The sequence below is a fragment of the Propithecus coquereli genome, unplaced genomic scaffold, assembly GCF_000956105.1.
Source record: "Propithecus coquereli isolate 6110/MARCELLA unplaced genomic scaffold, Pcoq_1.0 Scaffold212, whole genome shotgun sequence".
NCBI lineage: Eukaryota > Metazoa > Chordata > Mammalia > Primates > Indriidae > Propithecus > Propithecus coquereli.
Window position 1 is genome coordinate 1,464,786 of NW_012146301.1, and position 23,014 is coordinate 1,487,799.

Below are 23,014 nucleotides of genomic sequence, written 5' to 3' on the forward strand. Positions count from 1 at the left end.
TTAGTGTTCCCTAAGCTATCCTTCATGCTCTACACACTGAGGGGCAGGAGTCAGGACGGTAGCCTTTGCCCTGACAGCACAGACAGTGACTGGGCTGCATGAAGTGTGGATCCTCATTCAGGTTGCACCCAAGGAGCAGGCTCTGTTGGCCTTCAAAACACCATTCTTGAAAATTAACCACATGGTAATCACCCTGGAAGCCATCTATACCATTTTCTTGTTTTTACTAGTAAAGAAAGGAGACAGTCCCAGTTTTGTGTCTAATGCATTTTGATCCTTTTAATATTACTGTTATCCTAACATATAAAACATTAAGTTTCTTCCTCAGCAAAATATCTTCCAAAGTATTTTTACTTATGTTTTTGGAAGTGGGTCTGTGTGTGTTTTTCTCTAGAATTTATTTCATTACTAATAGAGTTGCTAACATTTCTTGAGATATTATCATCTCATTTTTGCATAACCGGACATGTTGACATGAACTGACAGGTTCTTTCTAGCCACAAAAGGAAAAAAATAAAAGGCCTGTAAAAAACTCATTTATTGGTATTCAAGAAAATATCTAAGCTCTAATGTAATTTTTACTCTGGAAATATTTACCTTGGATACCGATTTGGAGGCATTTGTGTTTTTTTCCACAAGGTACATATGCCTTCTGTGATCCTAATTGACTTTACTGGATAATTAAAGTGTTTCTTAGCTTTTATTCATGACACAGAACCTTCACCTATTCAAGGACTTAGTTGGTACCAGATTAACAGCATTTGGTTTTTGCTTTACAATTCCTGAAATGTCACCTTTACCCCAAAATACTTATTTATTTTTACAATCATCAACACCTTAAGTGAAAAGGGGCTAACCTTCTAGGAATTCTGTTTAAATTCAGGCTTTAGCAATGACTTGAATGGGTCAGGTCATGCTGAAATGATACCATTTGGAGGTGGCTTCTCCGTAGGGTCAAATCTGCCCTTGACCCAGCTTACACAAAGAGGTGATCTGACTCAAAGTGCTCACAGTGAGTGCACCGAAGAGGAAATTCCAGGAGTACATTTTCAGAAACAACCAGCGGAGCCTCCAAGATATTAATTATATTTGTATATTGTTAAATGCTAAGTGTTGTGTGATCCAATTCTTTCTCTGATTTCTGTTGCTACTTTGTTTATTTTCTTGAGGAAAGGCTAAGATCAAGGAGGAATTTCTGGAACAGGGAGAAATAAAATCATTGGGAAAGGAGGGGGAAGATGAAGGCTCCAGGCTAACTGGAGTCACAAGCAGATGGTTCTACTGAGGAAATAAGGCAAGCACAGATGTATCAGGACTGTGGCTGAGGCTGTTTCAGTTCCCTTGAGAACAAACATGCTCCGTGGAAGAAAGAAATCATTCTTTACTTCTTCTGCTTACCTAGTTTTGTAAGTATTTCTTAATTATTTGAAAAAGCCTCCTATTGCTGTTCAAACAGAGACATCTGAGTTTAGTCCACTGTCACACATGCTGGATCCTAGCTCTCAACCAACGATTTTCTCGTCTCCTTTTAGCTAAACAACCACCACCTGAGCTGTTGTGTGTGCCCTTTGCCTGTAAAATGGACAGGTGGGAAACATTAATTCCTGGTTATGGAGCTGTGACCAGCACAGTCATGGCCATTACTTCACTGCCCCTTCCAGCACGCTGTTGACTGACCACCTGGATAGTCAGTACACACCCCATAATCTCGTTAAGAGCTTCATTTTCCACCTTAAGGTGATTTTTCCCCAGCCAGCTTTGAGTCCTAAATTGATAGCTATGTCTGTTTCCATGATTCATGTTTTAGAAGGATTGTGGCAATGATTCCTGTATCCTTCCCAAAAATTACACATAGCAGAGGGATGATATTCAGAGGAGAGTTGACTGTGGTCAGTCTATTTGTGGGGACCTCCCCTACCTCCTGGGGAGCTCGCTTTCTCTGGCCCATGGGAGTGTGGCAAAGTGAGGGGCTCAGTGGGCAGCCTTCCCAAGGAGCCCCTAGCCCTGTGACCCTACTGGTGCCCCCTTGTCATAGCCCACTCAGGCCATCTCACAGTATGTCTACAGAAGGCCATTTGCAGAACAAAGCACGGAGAACTTTTTCAAGACAGAACAAAACGGTGTTTACCAGTCTGCAGTTTCCTCTTTGTGCCTCTTGTGGTGTCCTGAACCTGGTGGACACCCCGTGAAGACCAACTTCATTCAACTTCACAGGCACATCCATTGGAAATGAGGGAAAGTGGAAGCTGCCTGAGTATGGGGTTCTTTGGCTAAACACCCACTTGTACATTTGGGGTTTCACATATTTCAGCTATTTCTCTTTCACTGATCATTTATTCCTTGTGTGGCTTTTGGCGGCTTTAATACTGACTACGAAGGTATGGAAGTCATTGAAGATGAAGATGACATAATGTTTAGGAAACTGGAAGAAACTAAAGAATCCCTCTGTAGCACTCATTTCACTGTAAGAAAGATACTCTATGTCTCCATGCGATGTGATTTGTAGGATCCTGTATGTGGGATAACTAACTGCATGCTACCAAGAGGTTTTTTATAATGAAGCCCTGTCTTTATGATATTTCCCTTCTGAGTACAAAAGGTTTCTAGAAATAATATGTACCTTTTTTCCTTTAAGTTCAAGGGAGTTTGAAATTTTGTTTTTTTCTCTGTTATTTCATGGAAATTAGGAACATTAAATATCCTTAATTTATGCATAAACTGAATTCCAGATCCATTTGGTCATTTGCTCAGGATCTCCCTGAGGTAGCCAAGGCAGGGGTCATGGAGGTGTCGGGGACTCCGTGTCCTCACTCATCTGCTCCCTGCAGTCAGCTAGCAGTGCCTATGCCTCAGCCTCCTAGCCCCGTTCTGCACGTGGCCTCTGCTCTGCCCCACACATCCATGTCTGTCCCTCTGCCTATCTGTGTGCTGTCCTCTGCCTGCCTTTGGCCACCTGCCCGTCTCTGGAACCACTACAGCTGCCTCTCTCCAGGCCCTTCACATGAGGCCATGGAACCCTGGGCAGACCCCAAGTGCTGCACCATGTCTCACAGTTTTCTTCATGACTAGGCTCCGCTCCCTCTTCAGCCGAGTCACTGGCCAGCTTCGCTCTGACTGAGCTCTAGCTCCAGCCATATTGAATTACTTGCAATCTTTGCATGTCCCGTATTCCCTCACAGCTCTGTGCCAACAGCACTCTTCCCTCTGTCTGGTGCCCCTTCCCCTGTCCTGTGTCCTCTACTCCTACTTTCCTTCAAGACTGAGTTCCAGGTGTCCCGGAAGCTTTCCTGATTTCTGTCATCCCGCACCCCACCCCGAAAGGCAGTGGGGTGTCCTTGCTAGGGCACTGTGCTCATAATAGTGTCTGTGGTAGGGATCTTTTTGCTGCCTCCTGCAAGCTTCTGAAATATGTGAGTGGGGATGTGTGGTGGTGTTAATTTATTCTATCTCAAGCTGACCCATGATTGATATGTAATAAATACCCACTGGTTAAAGAATAGCAAAATCCCAGCTTTCTTGATCCTCAGTGAAAGGTTCCTTATTAGACTACAGTAAGCCTTTGATGAGTAATAATAACCAATATTACTAAGCCTGTGTTCCAGGCACTGCCCTGGGTTCACTACACGTATTCACTCATTAAATCCTCACAAAACATTCACAAATGCCTTTACTGATGGTGAAACTGAGGCACAGAGCACTTAAGTGAGCTGCCTAAAGACACATCTAAGTGTCAGGATTCAAACCCAGGCAGAAATCACATTCAGTACAATATGTGTTATCCCCAGTTCCTGTTTCCAACGTGATCTGGTCTGGGTAGAGCATAAAATGGGAAGACATCTCAGAACTTTAACACATACTAACTCATACCTGTCTGAACAAGGGTGAAGAGGAGGGTACCTTGTATAATGCTTAAATCAGGACTTTTTGGTGTGCCTGTCACCAGAATAGTGTTCATTGTACCCATTAATTTAGTTTCACATTACTTTTACAAATACTTTTAGGTATTTGCAGATATTTAACAAAATATTTTTTATTTTTCTCTTTGGGCTTTCAAAATACCATAAGAATCTGTATTACTGCCACAGTTTTCAGAGGATTTTCACATGCATTATCTCATTTTGTATCGATGCCCAATATTTTACAGACTTCTCGGGAAGCTGATAAACTACTCAGACTGGAGGATATACTACATGTCCTCAGCACATGCCACACTCAGGGCCTTTTAACAACTCCAACAGGCCTTAACCTAGCAGAGAGAAAAGGATCCCTTGTAAACTCCTTTATTAGGTGGTAAGCTCTTTTGTAAATGTAAACTTAAAGATGATGACTTTATCTCCTCCATCATTTTGTCCCATAGAGTGTTGCAGAATCAACCTACAATAGATATCTAGTAAATATCTATGGAATAAATGGATGAAAGTCGTATAGTGACCTGCGTTAATGTTTATTCCATTAAATGACTGGTCGTGGTACTAATAAGCTCTAGGAAGCCAGATGAAAGCAATTTATACAAGGAATTATCACCACAGCCACCCACATAATACATGAGCATGCGAGTGAGAATGCTTTGTACAGCAGTATGCGCTTTGCAGTTTTATGTCCAAAAAGTACAATGAGCCCCCAGAGAGAAAACATGCACTAAACTACTAACAAATGTGGAGTCCTAATAATAAGCATAGCTAGATGTATGGTCATTCATAGACTCAGTCTTTATGTAAAATGCCCTGTAAAATAAAGATCTGAAAATAAGTTCAAGAAAAATAAGTCTCACAGAAATGATAGAGCAAGGAAACTTTGACTGTTGGACTCATCTTTTGGTCTTTTAATGGACAAAGAGATGGAAGAAAAATGATGGTTTTTTAGCACTTACTGTGAGAGGCAAAGTTGTAAGGACATGGCAGTATTATTACTCCCCATTTTACAAATGAAGCAACTGAAGACATTAGGTAACTTGTAGGAGGACACACAGCTTGTAAATAATGGAGCCTAGGTTTGAGCCTTCTTCCAGAGCCCCCCTTGGTCTTACCCATTGCACTATATATTGTACTTAGAGTGACCCAAAAACCTGTACCTCTCACCAAAAAAAAAAACCCAAAAAACTCACGCTCTCCCTTAGAGGAAGACTCTTCACAGCTTATATTTTGCCAAGAGTTTCTGTTACCTCTGTTCCCAACCTGAACATACACATTGGAAAATCACTGCATGTAATTCATTGTGATTTTTTTTCCAGGCATGTAGAAGTTCTAGAAAAATGTATGTAGATATGTTTAGCCCTGCTGATCATCAAATAAATATAAACCAAACAATCAAGATTTTTTTTATCTAATTGTTTATAGTTGGAATTAAAACATCCATATTGGCTGACAATAAAGCCCAGACTGTTACTATCTGCTGGTACGATAGTAAATAGGTAAAATGTTTTCGTAAACCAAAAGTACCATTTTATATCTAAGGCTTTAAAAAATATACCCTTTGCCCCAGGAATTTTACTATCAGAATTCTATCCTAAGAAATAATCTTAAGTATAGAAAAGACATTGTATACATAGATAAGTGATCAAATATTAAAATGTAAGGACTCTTTTATTTTAAATCATGCTAAGTAACTTGTTAAATTTTATATATAATACATTTGTGCAGGAATACTCCATTTTAAAATAATTCAGTTCCTTTTCCTTCATATTAAAGTATCCTGAAGTATTGACAATATTTGCTGATTTGTACTTGATAACTATTTTTTGTCATTGCAAGTTCACACAGAAGTAAACAAAGTAAGCCCTGTTTTTTAGCAAAGATGTTTATGGCATGACCCATTGCTTTCGCATAGCTTAATAAAAGCTAATTAGAACTGCCAGTCACCAGAGAATCTAAATTATATTATTAACATAATTTTGTTAGAATTGTTGGTAGCTGGTTATTAAATAGATTCTTTTCCTTTACCTTTTACCTTAGAACTTAGGCTTTCAAAGAATTTGTTAACTCAGAAGAATTTGTTGAAAAAGCAAAATATCTGGTACTTACATTTCAGTGACTCGTTCAGGTCTGTGTGTGGTAGCAGTCAGTATTTGCCCAAACTGAAGTAAGTTAACTGTGGCATGTTGTTTTAAGAGAGACTATGCAGACATCCTTTTATGGTGGTGACTGTTTTTTTCTGTCACCCTGTGACTGAGCATGTAATGATCAGTTAGCCTCATTATGTGTGTGCACTTTTTTTTTTAAATGGGAAGTGAAAATTTTTTAGAGTGATTTTTTTAAAAAAAGCAACTATCCAAAAGCCCCTTGGAATTTATGAATTATAGATGTCTATGGAACTTTATAAACTTTTCTATAAAAGTTTAAGTATCAAAAAATTCTTTGAAAGAAACCTTAGCAATAAACCTTAACCAAACAAAAGTTTCATAGTTACTGATGGTTTTATATATGATATTCTGTGTAAAAGTATGGGTTTTAAAATGTTTTAAGGAAAAAAATGTCAACTTTAACTGTTCTGATTACCTGGAAACTTGGTATCAGGGAGTGGTTTACCCATACTTTGTCTTATCAACAGCTCATGAGAAAGAAACAGGTTTCTGTGGTGAGTGGGAGAACAACACAATTTTAGCTGTGGACAGGATTAGTCGTTTCCAGATAAGAGGCCAGCTGAATCAGTGACTGCGTGGACACATGAGTAACAGGGAAAGTGTCGAAGTGAGGCACATTATAGGTAAAATCCAGCCTATTGTGTACCAAATGAAAGAGACGTACTCTGCCACCTTGTAGTGTCAGTTGGCTCCATTTAAACCAACAGTGTAACATGGCTGTCAAAACGCAATTTATTTGGAGGCAAATTACTAGAAATATAGTGCTCAGACCAACAGAGGTGGTGTTGTTTACGTTTATCCAGGACTGATCCAGCCATTCCCAGCCAGTTCTGGGTGCTGCATTTTATAAAGGGTGTAGATGACTTAGATTGTACCTGGGGTGTGGGAGCCTGGGTAGCAGGTCTGAGGAGAAATGATTGAATAAGGCAGGAATGTTTAGGCTTTGCAGGGATATGATCATTATTCTCATACATTTGGAAACCGTATCATAGAAAAGGGTTTAAATTGCTTATGTCAGTCTTCCTGGCTCCCGAGAATAGAAGGAGGGCCAGTAAGAGGAGGTAACCTGAGATAGCTTTCCAATCAAAAGGTGAGAGTCCTTCCTAAAAGTTGGGATCATAAAAAAAAAAAAAAATGGAAAATGCCATTTCTTATTTAGATGCTTGCATAAATCGAATGATGATTTTGAGGGATGATGTAGAGCTGTGGTCCCCAACCTCCAGGCCATGGACCGTTTATTTAGGAACCAGGCCACATGGTAGGATGTGAGCAGCAAATGAGCTAGCGAAGCTTCATCCCTGTTTACAGCCACTCCCCATTACTGGCGTCGCCGCCTGAGCTCTGCCTCCTGTCAGATCAGTGGCGGCATTACATTCTGCATTATGGTGAGTTGTATGATTATTTCATTATATATTACAATGTAATAATAATAGAAATAAAGTGCACAATAAATGTAATACACTTGAATCATCCCAAAACTTCCCCCACCACCACCACACCCCCATCCCCACTCCACCCCAGCCCAGTCCGTGGAAAAATTGTTTTCCATGAAACTGGTCTTTGGTGCCAAAAAGGTTGGGGACTGCTGAAAATCACTTGGTGGGAATTTGTAATGCTGCGACCTCCTTACTTAAAGATGACACTACTGAGAAAGTTTTTGATTTGTTGAAAGGCCATCCTCATCCTGGTGGAGTTTTTTGGCTTTTAATTTTTGAAATAGTTATTACTAAGTGAAACATTGTTATATAGTGAAGGATTCAACTAGTTAAAGTAGCTCTTCTGGCAAACTAGGTCTATCCTTTTTTGGTTTTTTGGTTTTTGTTTTTTTGGTATCAGAGTAGTTAAGTGTATGAAGAAGGGGCTATAGGGCAATTGTCCTGCAAGATGCTATTAAAGCTGCATATGAGATCATTTCATGAGCTCACAAACCTTATTTTTATTGTTGTTGAAAGTTACCTGGGTTTCTTGAGCTGTGATTGTATTATAAAAGTGGAGTTGACGTACTTTTCTATAAAAGAGGTGAAATGGATGTTTTCAACTTGAACTGGGTCTCTGTTTCATTTGTTCTATCAAGTACCATTGTGACTATATGGTGGTGGGTGTTCAGTAAATATTAGTGGTATTAATTAAAGGATGAATGAATTCTTTAAAATCTATCTCCTCCTTTTCTGTACTGCTAGCCTCATATGCTTAAGCCAGAAAGGGCTTTCAGAAGTTAGTTATTCACAATATGAAAAAGGTCAAACTGAAGTATTGTTGGCAATATGAAGAACAGATGTTTTCGTAAAATAAGGAAAAGAGAAAAACTGGTCAGTGACTAATAACATTATGGTATTTTGTCAAGTCTATGTGTATAGAAATAACAATGGAAAATTTCTGCAGAACAACCCATATAATTCTGGTCTGAAATATGTGCTTCTGTGTTAATATTATACGTATATGTGGTCTAGTATTTAGTCATCATTTAAAATTATACAGTGATTCATAACTTTTAAGGAATTTTTAAACTTCTTCTATTGGTGTATAAGATGTAAACTGTGGTCACTAAAATTCCTATCAGTCTTTTTTAGTTTACAGTGAAACAGAACCTCAAACAAGAACTCTACTTCAAGTTATTTAATTATGACAATACTATTTATACTTTATTGCCAAATGTAAACAGAACTATGAAATTAGTACCTCAAAGGACATGTTCTGTGGTGAGAGCTCCAGTGCAATTGGCTAGCCCCAGTGGGATTTTATTAACCAAGAGATCAATAGGAGATATTTTGAGCATATGTATAAAACTGTATGTGTTTTTTTTTTTTCTTTTGAGACAGGGTCTCGTTATGTTGCCCGGGATAGAGTGTGGTGGTGTCATCATAGCTTACTGTAACCTCAGACTCCTGGGCTCAAGTGATCCTCCTGCCTCAGCCTCCCAAGCAGCTAGATAGGACCATAGGCACACGCCACCACACCCAGCTAAATTTTCTATTTTTTTATAGACACAGATCTCGAACTCCTGGCCTGAGTGATCCTCCTGCCTCGGCCTCTCAGACTGCTAGGATTATAGGTATGAGCCACTGCACCCAGCTGAAACCATATGTTTTAAATCCATTACCAAGGAAAAGAGTTTTTATTTGTTGTTTTTTTTTTTAAACAAAAGGCAAATTCTGCTGTATAATTTTACTGTTTTGAAGGAAAATGTATTTTTCCTGAAAATATTCATTGAATACCTACTATGTACCAGGAACAGTACTAGACAGTGGGGATAAAGCAGCAAACAAAACAGACCAAAGGCCCTGTCCTGTAAAACTTCCATTCTAGTCGGGGAAATAGATGATAAATAAATAAGTCATGCAGTAGATTAGAAGGGTGTAGGTGCTATGGGGAAAGATAGGAAAGGAATAGAGTGGGGTGGGGCTGTGGGGGATTGTAGTTTGAAGTGTGGTGGTCAGGGGGCTTCTCTGAGAAGGTGCTGCTCCACAGAGCAGAAGATGGAAAAAAAAAAAAAAGAACTTGGCTGACTTTTTGGCACAAAAGGCATAGCTTTTGGCCTATCTTGATTTTTGAGCTGCTTTCCTCATTAAGCTTAATCATTTATAGCCTTTGTTTTAAATCGAGTGAGAGATGTGTGACTCTTCCTTTCTCATGAACACTTATAAGCCAATGTAGGTTATTAATTGTCCTGATTTCAACATTCTTTTGTCTCAAGAAATAGGGAGGGTCAAGGAGAGGGAGATAGATGGGGGAACAGCTAATCAGCAGAGCAGTCAGAACATACAACATTTATTGATTAAGTTGACCATCTTTATGGGCACAGTTCATGGTGCCCCCAAAGAATTACAACAGTAATATCCAAGATCACTGATCACAATCATCAGAACAGATACAATAATCATGACAAAGTTAGAAACGTTTTAAGAATTATCCAAAATACGACACAGAGACATGAAGTGAGTACATGCTGTGGGAAATCCTGCACTGTTAGATTTGCTGGATGCAGGGTTGCCATGAACTTTCAAATGTATAAAAGAAAGTATCTGCAAAGTGCAACAAAGTGAAGTGTAAAAAATCAAGGTATGCCTGTAATTAAAAGCTGTAAATACCATAAAATATTTTATTCCTAAAAACAATAACAATAGAGATTTTGATGATGTCATTAAATATTTGCACTTTTCCAAAAAAAAGATGGGAGAGGTGCGGGATGCAGGGCCTCGTAGGTCTTTGTCATGACCTTGGCCTTTACTCTAAGGAGGGGAGTCAAGAATCTTAAGTCCAGGGGTGACTAACTTGTACTTTTCAATGAAAAGAAGGCACAGCTGTTTTAATTGGGTTTAGAATTGGACAAAAGCAGTTCTTTTGTGTAGTATTTAGAAATTACTTTGTTAATTTTTTTTTTAATCCAGCAAATACCCAATTGGATTATGTGTAAGAATCTGCATTAGGCACTAGGGAGGGGCAAAGCTCAATAAAATATGGCACTTTTTCTCAAAATTAATAATCTAGTGGGAGATTTTCGAAAACCCTATATAGTTAATTAAAATATGGGTCATCCAATTGTTCAAGAATAAGGATTATTTCATTGCCTCAGATTTAAGGAGCTCCTAAACTGTGCCAAACCCTGTGCCAGATGCTGGGGGAAACAGGGCTACATTTCCTTCCCTGCCCTGGGGTGTGCTCAGCCTGGGGGGCCAGAGGAAGGTGGAGTTCAAGACTGATGAATGTGTTAAGAGCCTGCTGTGCATGTCCCTCTGCTACCCTGACCCTGCTGTCCTCCTCACTAGATGGCCTAGATGGCCGGCCAGGTGTATCTTACATATCTCTGTACCCCCAGTGCTTGCACTTAGACCTTTACTGGTCGGGGTTTTCCCTGTTCTAGCATTTGCTGCATTCTTATCAATACCTGTTGATGTGGCTGCAGTTGATCACATTTGCTGTGTGTGTGTGTGTGTGTGTGTGTGTGTGTGTGTGTGTGTGTGTGTGTGTGTTGGTTTTGTTTTGTTTTTAATAGTAGAATTGAGAGGGCAGTGAATGATTTTTTTATAACATAGTCTCTATCAAGGATGAGAAAATGCACAAGAGGCCAGGAGGGTCCTGTGTTTCCATGATAATGGCAGCAAAGACGTCTCTTTGTAGAAGTGAAAAACAGTTCTTGCATTTTTCTTATGGTAATGAAATAATTCTTTGTACTGATGCCATTCCTAAAAAAAAACGGGAAAGTAAAAGATAGACTGAGTAATTAAGCCTAGTGTTTAATGAAAAATGGGTGCAAGTGTATGCCCAAACCACTCTGCTCATTCATGTTCCCTGCCTAGCCCTTGTAAGAATGTGAGTTTGCAATCCTGAAATGAGTTCCCTGAGGTTAGGGACTGCTTCTTACTCCTAGATGTAGATGCAGTTCCTGTGCTGGGCATCCTGCCTTGACCTGGCCAGTGCCCAGTTGATTCATTGATTCACTGAAACAGTGAAACTGGCATAGCTTTGGGGGCAAGAAGAGAGCTACTAACCACCAGGAGGAGTCCAAGAAGTCTTCTGAGAAGAGCTGAGCAGTGTCATACAAGATGGGTTTCCTAAGCAGGAAAGTAGAAAGAACGTTTTAGGTCGAAAGAATAACCTGTGTCAGTGTATAGTCAAAGGAGCCTAACATGCCCAGAGAGCAGCCACGTGTGTGCGCACATGCGTGTGCATGTGTGAGAGAGGGAGCTTTGTGTGTGATGGGCCAGGTGCGGGAGAAAGAGAGGAGGGCAGTTGTGGGAATCTGCAGCAATAAGAAAGAACCACAGAGCTTTGCTGTGCTATCCATCTTTGGATCCTGGCAGCCTGTGGAAGGAAAGATTTTGAGCAAGCAAGTAACATGATCAGCATTGTGTTTGGGGAGGGGAATACTGTTAACAATATTTAGAGATGGATTAGAGAGAAGCAAGACTTTAAGTAGCAAGACACATGTGACTTTTGTACCTGTCAAGTTGAAGGTGTCAAATTGAATTTCAGAGCCAGGGTGAGGGGCAGGCAGGCAGTTTTAGGACTGACTTCATTTTCTTAGTTGAAGCCATAGAACAGGTTGAGATTGTATTAACAGGCAGAGACTAGAGCAAGAAGAAAAAACTATAATGGAACCCTGGATAGGGCAGGAGAGTGGTTTGAGAAATCATTGGGAAACTGATGTGAGAAACAAGGTTTGAGACAAAAGGAGGAAGAAATTTGAGGGAGGGAGGGCAGGAGGTGAACAGTGTCAGTACTATGGGGACACATCACTGGACAAGGCCTGAGATGAGGCTTTTGGGATTTGACCATGAAGAATTCTAACGTTTGTTGCTTTTGGTTTGTCTAGTCTCTTTCATTAGAGTTTTAGTCATACGTGGGAAGAAAATGTAGCATCCCCTTTAAATTTTCTCACGGTGCCTCACAATTAATTAATAGATGCTGAAACACTTTGCAGTGGTTTCGGAAGGGTTCACAGGATAGGATAGGATAATTAGAGTTTTCATAAAGTATTTTGTGTAAGTACAAATTATTGTGGCCATCATGCATGTTTGGAAACCAACTTGTGTATCTATGACCATGCTTTCAGACTGAAGTAAAATTATAAGCAATGTTACTTCAAATATACATCTGCCATTGGTATTTTAAATTCACTGTTTATACTAGTGTGATTTTTTTTTTTTATTTGTTTGCATAGCCTGGCACCTGTGTTTGCTCTGTTTGTACCATTTTACTGCTCCATACCGAGAGTCCAAGTGGCACAAATTCTGGGCCCGTTGTCCATCACAAACAAGACATTGATTTATATATTGGGACTACAGGTACAGTATGCATTTTTATGTTCACATTTCTTTAACCAGATTTTTTTTTTTTTTTGGTCTTTTTCTCATTTGATCTCCTTGAAAACAGTGTCTTTTTCCCCATAAGTTTTGCTTATGATCTATATCAAATGATCAAAGGAAGTGTTACAGAACAAGAGCATCAAGGTATAGAAGGTACTAGAATACACTTTCATAGTCTTTAGAAATCTGATAAGAGCTTTCACTGTAATTTGTATCAGTGGAAAATATTTTCATTTTATTGTACAATTGCGTGTAAGTGCTTTAAAAAAATCATAGTATGAAGTGGAAACAAATGAAAACAATCAAAAGGTAGAAGGTAGAAAATCAACATGAAATTAATTTATTGAATGCGGTGTCATAAATGAATCTCTGGAGAAGAAACCTAGTATGCTTTACCAGCCTGAGCTTTGGGGTTTTCGTGAAGCATTTCCAACTTTATTATTTCTATGTCTGTGTGGACTTGATGGTAGTGTCACCATTTGCTACATGGTTTGCTATGAAGCCCATTAGAGACTTATTGTCTCACTTAAATTCGGAAAGGTTATCTTCACCAATATTCAGTGAATATTGATTGCTCCCTGCTGGGCTCCAGACCCTGTGGTAGAAGACACACACGATTTTCAGTTTTCTCCTTGTACTACTTGTCACTTTTCTTTTACTCTCACAGCTTTTGATGTAGTTTTATTCTACAGCTTCCTGTGCTGCCATGTGTAGCCTGGCCTTTTGATCCACTGATTAATACTTATAACATTCTTTATCCCACACATAGCAGACCGGATACTAGTGTCATTTCAAAATGCCCTCCTCCCTCCCCTTTTAACCTTTAGCATTTCCTCTCACTGCTCCAGTCTGCTGTCAAGTGCTATCAATGGCTCATCTGGGGTGGGTGTTTCCTTACTACTTTTACGACCGTTTCTCATGAAATCTGTTTTTCATCTGTCACCCGCCATACTGTTACACACCCCCTTATCCTACCTAATATTTGTATAGCCAAATGGTCCGTTTCTGTAGTTTTTTCTTATGGTTTGGATTTGCTGTAGCAGATTTAACTTTCTAAAGCCTTGTGTCAGAGGCAGTGTGGAATGATGGAAAGAATCCTAGACCTGGTTCAGAAGACCCAAGTTCTAGTCCCACTGTGGCTCTCACTGGCCATGAGACTTGGGTCAAATTAGGGAAGTCATGGAACCCCTCTGAGCCTCATGTTAACTGTAGTTCCTTCCAACTCTAAGGTAGAATCTTTGCAGATGAAAAGCACTGTTTTATTAATTATGGAGTAGGAATTCAGTGTGGCATTGTAGAAAGTCTTTGGAGCCACATGGACTTTGGTTTAATGACTTGGTCTGGTAATTATTGGCTTTGTCACTTACCTTTTCTGAGCCACCTGTCCCCCTTCTGTACAGTGGGGATAATATCTACTTTACAGGGGTATTTTAAGAAGTAGAGATAATAGTATTACATGTTTAGTGTAATCTGAATAGATAAAAAGCTAAGTCAGTTGGCTCCAATTATTAATTAATAATTTATGTTTCCATAGGTACCACCAGTTGTTTTTCTGAGATTGTGGATGTATTTTTTGTTGCTTTTTTATTTTTTGGCATAAAGCAAAATGAGTAGTATGTTTAATCTTTTGGAGAAAAGGGATCCTAGTTGGACAGAGGTGCCGCATAGCCTCCGTCACGGGAGCCCTTGTGTTTAGTGCTATTTCAGCAGTATTTTGTGGCTCACAGTGGAAGTGTCCTGTTAGCCATGCCAAAGGCAGAAATGTAGATGCAACTACCACAGGTATTTTTTTCACGATAATATAAATTTCTAATGTTTTCATAATATTTCCAATAACTTTGTGAGGTAGAAGTTGGTATCAGAAAGCAGAGGTGGAGATATGCCTCACTGGCTTCTTGAAAACTCAAGTCCTCGGCATGAAGGCAGCCAGGGTTCTTCTTGCTTGTCCAGTACCAACTCCCAGCCCTGCCCAGCCCCAAGGAGTATGGCTGAGCTCTCCATTCCTGAAATGTCCATCCTCTCCTGCCCCCTTCCCCTCTGGGCCTTTCTCCCTCCCCACCACAGCTACTTGAAGCCAAGGACATTGTTGAGTGAATGAATTAATGAGTTAATGACTTTAATCATAATCAGAAGGGTCAAAATGCTTGTTAAGAGTCATTTACATTATCAAATGGCTTGTGAGCCAGCCCTCTCATGCCCTGTGCTGGGGCTATGGAGGATGAAATGAAGTATGAGACATGACACCTGTCCCCAGGGAGCCCAGCGGTGAGAAAACACACACTGTCAGAATGTAAGCAGACACAATTGGGACCGAGTGTGATAAGATGAGGGGCTTAAGAGTCCAGAGGAAATCATTTTTTTTAACTGACAAAATGACATGCTCTTTTTACTTGTGTATGAGACATAGTGGAGTGGGGAGCGTGGGCTGTGGAGCCCAGACTGCCTGGATGCACTCCCAGCCCCACCTACTAGCTGCTGACCCGGGGCAGATTACTTAACTGCTAGGTTTTCTCTTGGAAAAATCAAGTGAACTTCCCTCATCAGGTGAGGAGGATTCAGTGAGTTCAGCACATGAAAAGCCTTGAGGGCAATGCCGGGCACATAGAAAGTGTTAGCTAGTTTATTATTCTTTCTATTTTTACAAGAAAACTACAGCAAAATATTTGTCTACACCATTCTCATCCTTGTTATTATGAGTCATTTATGCTAAACAAGCATCCACGCTAGATCAGAGGATCAAATTTAAAGTTGCAGCCAATGCTCGTTTCTAGGTGAGCTAGGACTAAAGCTGGCGCTGCCTCTTTTTTATCTGTATGTTGTCAGCTCTTCCCCTCTGTCTCTGTCTTCTTTCTGTGCGTCCTTGGTAAGTGTGCAGAACTTTGAGATTTTCATCCAGCACAGCATCTGCAGTGAACCTGGGCTATCCTGCCTGAGTGTCCCACTTCTTCTCTGCATCGGAAGTAGTTAAACTCCCAATCAATAGGCCACAAATCGTTTCTTTCCTTCGGGCACACTTTGAAATGGCTTATGGTTTTTTTTGTTTTTTTTTTTAAACCCTGAGCACAATTCTCAGATATAAATGATTTGGAAAACAAAGGAAAAGATTTCGTGAGATCTAAATCTAATTACTTTTGCCATTAATTAACTTTGCTATTGTTCCTTATTTTGCTCTTCCTTGGGTGAGCTATAATGAGCATATCAGTATTTAGGACAGGTAGGCATTGGACTTGGACCTATTTGGCTGACGGAATTCTTCCCATCTAAATTTAGAGTAACAATGATAAGAAATTAAAATGAGAAAATTATGTAAATAGATATCATACCTAACACCAAGCATGGGATGATGACCACATATTTTGTATGTTGTTAATTCTAATAATTTTTTATATGTAGTGTTTTATTTTTTTTAAGTCAGTTGGTGCCCATTTATAAATAAGAATATGCTTGAATTTCACTTACTTTTCTTTGCATGGAAGTGGGCCAGGTCCATCCAATCTGTTTTAAGCTATACAAAGTCTGAGGTCTTGATTAAAATAATAATAATAATAATAATAGTAATATTTTCTTTTAAATAATAGAATTGATATTTATTAATTTTTATTTGATTATCTATATTATGGCATATATAGTTAATACTTAATATAAATGGTCATGACTATAGTTATGTAAAAGTAAGTATGCTGTGACTGGCAGTTGAATTTCATTTTTAGTTGCATTTTTTCTTTTCTTTTATAGCTTTTCACCTCTGGTTCCTACATCTGGATTGTAGCCATAAGTGGACTTGTAAGTGTGATTTTTTTCCTTGCTTCCAATTCCCACTCTCTTCTGAAAAAACATTAGGGAAAAAGTCATATTTAGATTGTGGGTCATATTCAACTGTCTCCAACATTCTTTTAACCATGTCAGGTCCGGCTCAGTGCTACTTCCTTAGTGATTAAAAAGGGCCAGTCACATGGAAAATAAAGACAAAGGAGGCCAGTTATCTCAGTTTTCAAGGTAATTTTGATGAAAGTTTTAGCTGAATTTTTTGTCAGTGTCGTTTTTAAATGACATTAGTTGTCTAATTCATAGTAAGAAAAAAATGATCAAAAATGAAGAAGTTGGAATTACTAAAAATAAGGGGATGTTCTGCTTGTTTTTTAAAGAGACATTATCATGCAAGGGAAAAAAATAGGGCTAACTGGAAAGTCAGGTGCATTGGACCTGACGGAAGACTCATCGCAGCAGAAGGGAATGAACCAAAGCATTTGGGGAGTCTTAGTTCTGTGCTGGAATTTTTTCATTTCGCCCCTCCCTATGCTATTTTATTTTAATAATAAGCATTTATCTTAAACTCTCTATGAGGTATTTAAAAAGAAATTTAGAGCATAAAGTTGAGTTTTATTCTTCATCCCTGACTTAAATTTGAACCTCCAGATGTAGATGTGTATAGAGTATAGTTTTAATTTCTTTCTTGGAAAAGACTAAGAAAATTACAGAATGGATTCATAGTAATATGTATAACATCAAAGGGAAAGGCTCTGGAAACAACTATGCATTCCACTATAGACATTTTAAGTAAGTTATCGCTATTTATCCTTGTTTCTTCGGTGAACGACTGGTGTTTTCGGCCAGTGTGTCATTCTTTATGCCTGTTTACTTCTCTCCTTCCTTTAAGCTATTTTATTCCTTTTCTGTGTTCATCCTTTTAATCTAGAACGTGAGCCTTCATTCCCCACAGCTGATGTGCTTCCAACCAAGTGGTTCTGGGGCTCAAAGTCACTTTGTCTTCCCCTAAGTATTTTCTTACCTATCCAAATACCTGATTTGCTTCAGGACCACAGAGCTGAACCCTACTGTGAGGCCTTCAAAGCACCTGGCCATCCATCTGGTATTCTTAAGACTCGTGGCTCAGGGACATCCTGGGGTACAGTTGCCAGGCTCTCTCCAGTAGGCTGGTCCCCACTTGAACTGCCAGCTTGATTGAGGGTAGCTTAACCAGCCTGAGGACAACAACTAGGGAGCTCATTGCTACCTATGACAATGACAGCTGTATGAAAATTTACTGTTTCTTCCATGGTATATTTTATTTCACTCAGCAGTGATGGTTTTGAGTCCTTTTTAAAATATTTTCCTAAAGCATTCAAATATTAAAGTACCTTATTGTATGCTATTTCTTTGTGTTAGTTCACTATTAATTCAGTTGCTCTCAATATTCATACCCTTCTTTAGTTACTCATTATGTGACTCATTTGTTTTAAAACATTCCATTTTCTTTATTGATTCTGTTTTTAGACTCCTGGTTTTAGATTAAGTGCTTGCTATCACCTCAGAAAGTTTCATTTCATGATATGCAATGCTCTAGAATTGGAGGTGGCATTTTTCATCTCTTTGTAGTCTTTTTAAAATCTAAAATATACATATTATGGTCATAGTCTTTTTTAGTACACATGTTTAACAGGTAGTAAGGTGCCTGTTTTAACTTTTTAAAAGGAATCAGAAGTTTAAACAAGAATTTTTACCATAAAAATCCCTCGTTTCAGAAGGGTGCACAAAATTGCACTGTGTTTGGAATATAATTCCAAGATGATTTAGAATTTTAAAGAGCCCTACTGGCCGGGTGTGGTGGCTCACGCCTATAATCCTAGCACTCTGGGAGGCCAAGACGGGAGGATCACTTAAGGTCAGGAGTTCGAGACCAGCCTGAACAAGAGCGAGACCCATCTCTACTAAAAATAGAAAAAATTAGCTGGGCTTGGTGGTGCACACCTGTAGTCCCAGCCTCTCAGGAGTCTGAGGCAGGAGGATCGCTTGAGCCCAGGAGTTTGAAGTTGCTGTGAGCTAGGCTGACACCACAGCAGTCCACCCTCAGAGACGGAGTAAGACTCTGTCTCCAAAAAAAAAAAAAATTTTTAAAGAGTCCTACTAATAATAAACATCTCTAAGCCAGCCGAATTTTTCACCTTTTACAGTATTGATTCAGCCAAAGTTATTGACCTACCATGATCAAAAATCTGATAAATCTTCATATTAACCTTGGTGTAATTGAATGACACTAACCATGTTTATTTAAAATGATTGATATCAGTGGTAATCATAGCCAGTCTTCCTACTTGCTATACTGTAAATGTTGGTGCTTGTTTTGAACCTAATGAATATTTTCTTTCTGACTTTGTCTAGAAAATGTACATTTTTATTATGAAATATTTAGTATAATATGGTATACTTTAGATAAGGATGATTATAAAGGATGATATCAAAATTATTTTTGAATAATATACACCATTGACTGTAGGATCCAAGTCTGAGATTCACAGAGCCACAGTTTGCCTATTCCAGATGTCTCTTGCGCAACATGACTTCTCTTCCCGTATAGATCAAGTGACTTCTCTTTTTTTTGGTCTTTATGCTAAATTAAATAAAATACAAAAAAAAGGAATAAAATTCTTACTACCCAAAAGAAATGCATACATGGGTATTCAGTGTTTTGGGGGAATGTTACAAAATTTATTGATGAAATTTCACCTTTTAGCATTGAAACCAATTGTTCACCTAATTACTGTATGTGTTAAGGAATTTTATTTCAATCTGGCAATTAATTTTTTTTTTAAGAGAAAGAGCTCTTTTCACAAAGATAACTTGTGTGAGATACAAGTCATTTGTTTATCTGCTGTCATAGAAACCAAAAACTTTACTCATGCTTTTCTGGAAAGCTGCCAACTTTGGATTGAGTTTATTTTATTTAGTTAGTTATTGGTTGATTTACTTTGTTTAAGTTAGTTTTTATCTCTTCTTTTGTCCCTCATTCTTGCATAATTATAGATGTCTCTGAATATGTAACTTTAAAATATCCCACTGATTAAAAGAAGAGATTAACAAATTACATCAATACAGTATTTTACTAGTTTGGAGCCCACTTTCTGTCTTCAGTGACGTCACAGAAAAGAATGAGGACTAAATTATTTTGCTGAGTTGAGGGAAAACATAGCTTTTAGCTTGCCAGGAGCAATAAGTTAATTTGTCTAGAACAGCTATCCCTCTTCATGTCTCTCCTGTGATCCAGCAGAGATTCCAGCTCCTGCCCAGGAAAGGTGAGGGACTTTCAGTTGTGCTTAAAGATTACTTTGAGATTACCCGCATGTATTATTGATAAATGTTTTTATGTTGCCTTGTCCCTCCTTTGACAGCTCTGATTTTTAATAAAAACATTTAATATTTAAAAAAATGACTTCATGAAAAGTTGCAAAATTGTAATTAGAAAGTTTGGTTATTGTAGCCAACTGACATATTTCATTTGGCTACAATATTTCAGTTTAAATGAGTACTTCAAAAGTTTTAGCATGAAATACGAGTAAATACCTGCTTCCATCGTATTAACACCACTGTGCTCAACTGTTCTTAATGTCTTACGAGAGACCTTCAAAATTTAGGCCAGTCTTTAAACATTCACAATTCCAGTAGTCTTTTTACACATTAATACTTTCTTTTCCTTAAAGAAAGCATTGCTCACTTATTGAACTTTATTTAAATTCTTTTTTTGTGGTTCTCCAGAGAGCTATTGAGGCATCTATATCCCAGTACTTCTTCATTTTCTGCAGTTTTATGAATCATGATAATGAGTCATTACCACTGGGATGTACCCTAATTCTCAGAAGCTGAGGTCTCAGGCCTGATCTGATTCCGGCATGATTAAAATAGAAAGAGCCTGCTTTTGCCAATTTTCTACTTTTACACTTCACACATTTATCATTATTTGGTCCTCTTCTAAGCTGTTTGAGAGTGAATTAATAGACAGGCCTCAGACTCCAGGCTTCTCCCTTCAACACAGCCCTTCACTGTACCCATTTCCTGCAGTTGTTACTTGTTCCCTACCATATATCAGACTGTGATTATCTTGTGATCAGGCAACCTTAGTGTGAAAAAAAATCTGTTCTACCCAATAGTAAGATTAGAATTTAGATTGACAACAGATTATTTAGGACTTCGACTGTGGTCTGAGTTTGGATTGTTGTCTGTAAGCAGTGGGATCTTTAATGCTTTTTGAGCAAAAACACTTAGCGATGGTGCGAGATTATAGAAGTCTTATGAAAGTTTGTAAATCATAGAAGGGGAAGGGAAAATGAGTCATCTGTAAGGAGTCGGGACAGTTTATTCGTGGGCTCTGATTTGCCTTTCATTCTTCCCTCCACAATAGTTCTAAAGACAAAAAATAAAGTACTGCCTTATAGTAACTATGAAGAAATGGAAATGGCATAATCTCCTGTGAAAGCGTAAACTCCTTGGAGTATGTTTTCAGGCCCTGGCCTGCTCCCTGGTGAATGATGATGGTATGCGGGGTCCCCTGTGCCTCCCCCTGATTGCACACCTCTTCCTCTTCTCTCCCTGCTGCCTTTTTTCCTGTTTAACCTTTCTCCCCTTAGATTTCTTCTCCATATTGACCAAAGAGGGGTACAGGGTAGCAGGTCAGATAATTCACCTGATACTCAAGGCTTCCAATTAAATTTTAGTGATTTAGATTATTTTCTAGCAGTTCATTGAAAATGAGGACAGAAGCTGCAAAGAAAAATCGAGACTGACTAACACCATGAGAGTGGTGGAACTTGTGAAAGGACCACATGTAGAAGTATAATATAATAGAAGACAGCCAGCAGGTCCTTAGGAAACATCTGTACTGGGAGGGTGCTTTCACCCTTTTATAATTAAAATGGCAAGTGTGATGCCAGCACTGAATTAAGTGCTTATAGTTCGTTGTACATCACACACACTCACAATCACACTCATATCGATCCATCCATATCCTCTGTCTTCTTCTCTCTTTCCTCCCTCCCTTTCTATGCCACCTTCCCCTATCCTGACCTCAGGGAGCCCGGGCCAACTGGAAGAAACCTTGCATATATTTTTCCTTGTTATAGCAATCGCACCTCAGTCCCAGGCTGACAGGTATTACACAGGGAGGCAGTGACTAGTAGACATGTGATTTTTAAATGCTCCATGAAGAATAAACGAAATTATACTAATGCCTTAATAAAGCTGGCAGACAGAAGTGCCTTATAAAATTTATTGAAAATACCTATAAAAATTTTTTATTATTGCAATTTATCTTCTACCTGTAGGCAAAAACCTAACCTCCTTTCAAAGCCTTTCAAAATTTGACCTCCTCGCGTACCACTCTCACCCCTGTGTGCCATATACTTCAACACTGAACATTTCACTGTTCCCAAGCATCTCATCCATTCTCAGGATTCTGTGCCGTTGTGCAATCTCTTATTTTTCTTTAGCACACACATGGCATTTACTGTGTACCAGGCACTTGTGGTAGATTATATTATTTGTTCTAATATTTTTGTTTGTTCAAATAATACATTCGTTCAAAATGTCTTCTGCCCCTCTCTGGGCCTCTCCCTATATAGGGCCCTGTGTGGCCTGTTGACATCAGGCTTTGTTCTGTGACGTATATTAGCCACTGAAATATGAGCAGAAGTGACAAATGCTTTATCCAAGCAGAAGCTTGGAGAACCATTGTGTGGTTCCACCATTGCCCTGTTCCATTTGCCGTGAGAAAAACACAGGCCAGAGAGAGAGGCTGCTCCTTCAGACCCCAGAATGAAGTAGACACATGGAGCAGAGCCATAGCCAACATGTCACATGAACAAGTAAATCTTTGTTATAAGATACTGAAATTTGGGATAATTTGTTCCCATAGTATAACCTAGAGAAAAACTAATAGGGCTCTTTTCTAAGCACTTTACGAATATTAATTAGACCTCATAAAAAACCTGATGAACTAGGAATTATTCTATTTTATAGATGAAGAGATCAAGACACAGAAATTAAGTATAGTCATGTGCTACATAATGGTGTTTCAGTAAACAATGGATGGTGGCTCCATAGATTGTCATGAAGCATATGTAGAAACTTGATATGTGGCACTTGATATTGGCATTGCAGATGAAGTAGGGGAAATGACTGATATTCAGGAATGGTGCTGGGACATTTGGTTTTCCATATGAAAAAAATATATATATGAATGAAAATATACCATCTAGGTTTGTGTAAGTACAGTATGATGTTCACACAATGACAAAATTCTCCAAGGGTACATCTCTCATAACATATCCCTGTTGTTAAGCAACACATAACTGTAATTTGC

The 23,014-nt window shown here is 38.8% G+C and overlaps 2 protein-coding genes across 2 annotated transcripts in view; one reads left to right on the top strand and one right to left on the bottom strand.

Moving 5' to 3' along the window:
* The window catches only part of GPR183 (G protein-coupled receptor 183), a 13,605-nt gene extending 7,433 nt beyond the window's left edge, over positions 1 to 6,172 (bottom strand). The window contains exon 1 of the mRNA XM_012644451.1: positions 6,021 to 6,172. The gene's annotated coding sequence lies outside the window, so the exon portion shown is untranslated. The remainder of the gene's footprint in view (positions 1 to 6,020) is intronic.
* Positions 1 to 23,014, top strand: part of UBAC2 (UBA domain containing 2) — a 175,336-nt gene that overhangs the window by 93,179 nt on the left and 59,143 nt on the right. The window contains exons 5-6 of the mRNA XM_012644452.1: positions 12,741 to 12,864; positions 16,621 to 16,668. Coding sequence (XP_012499906.1) covers positions 12,741 to 12,864; positions 16,621 to 16,668 — 172 coding nt within the window. The remainder of the gene's footprint in view (positions 1 to 12,740; positions 12,865 to 16,620; positions 16,669 to 23,014) is intronic.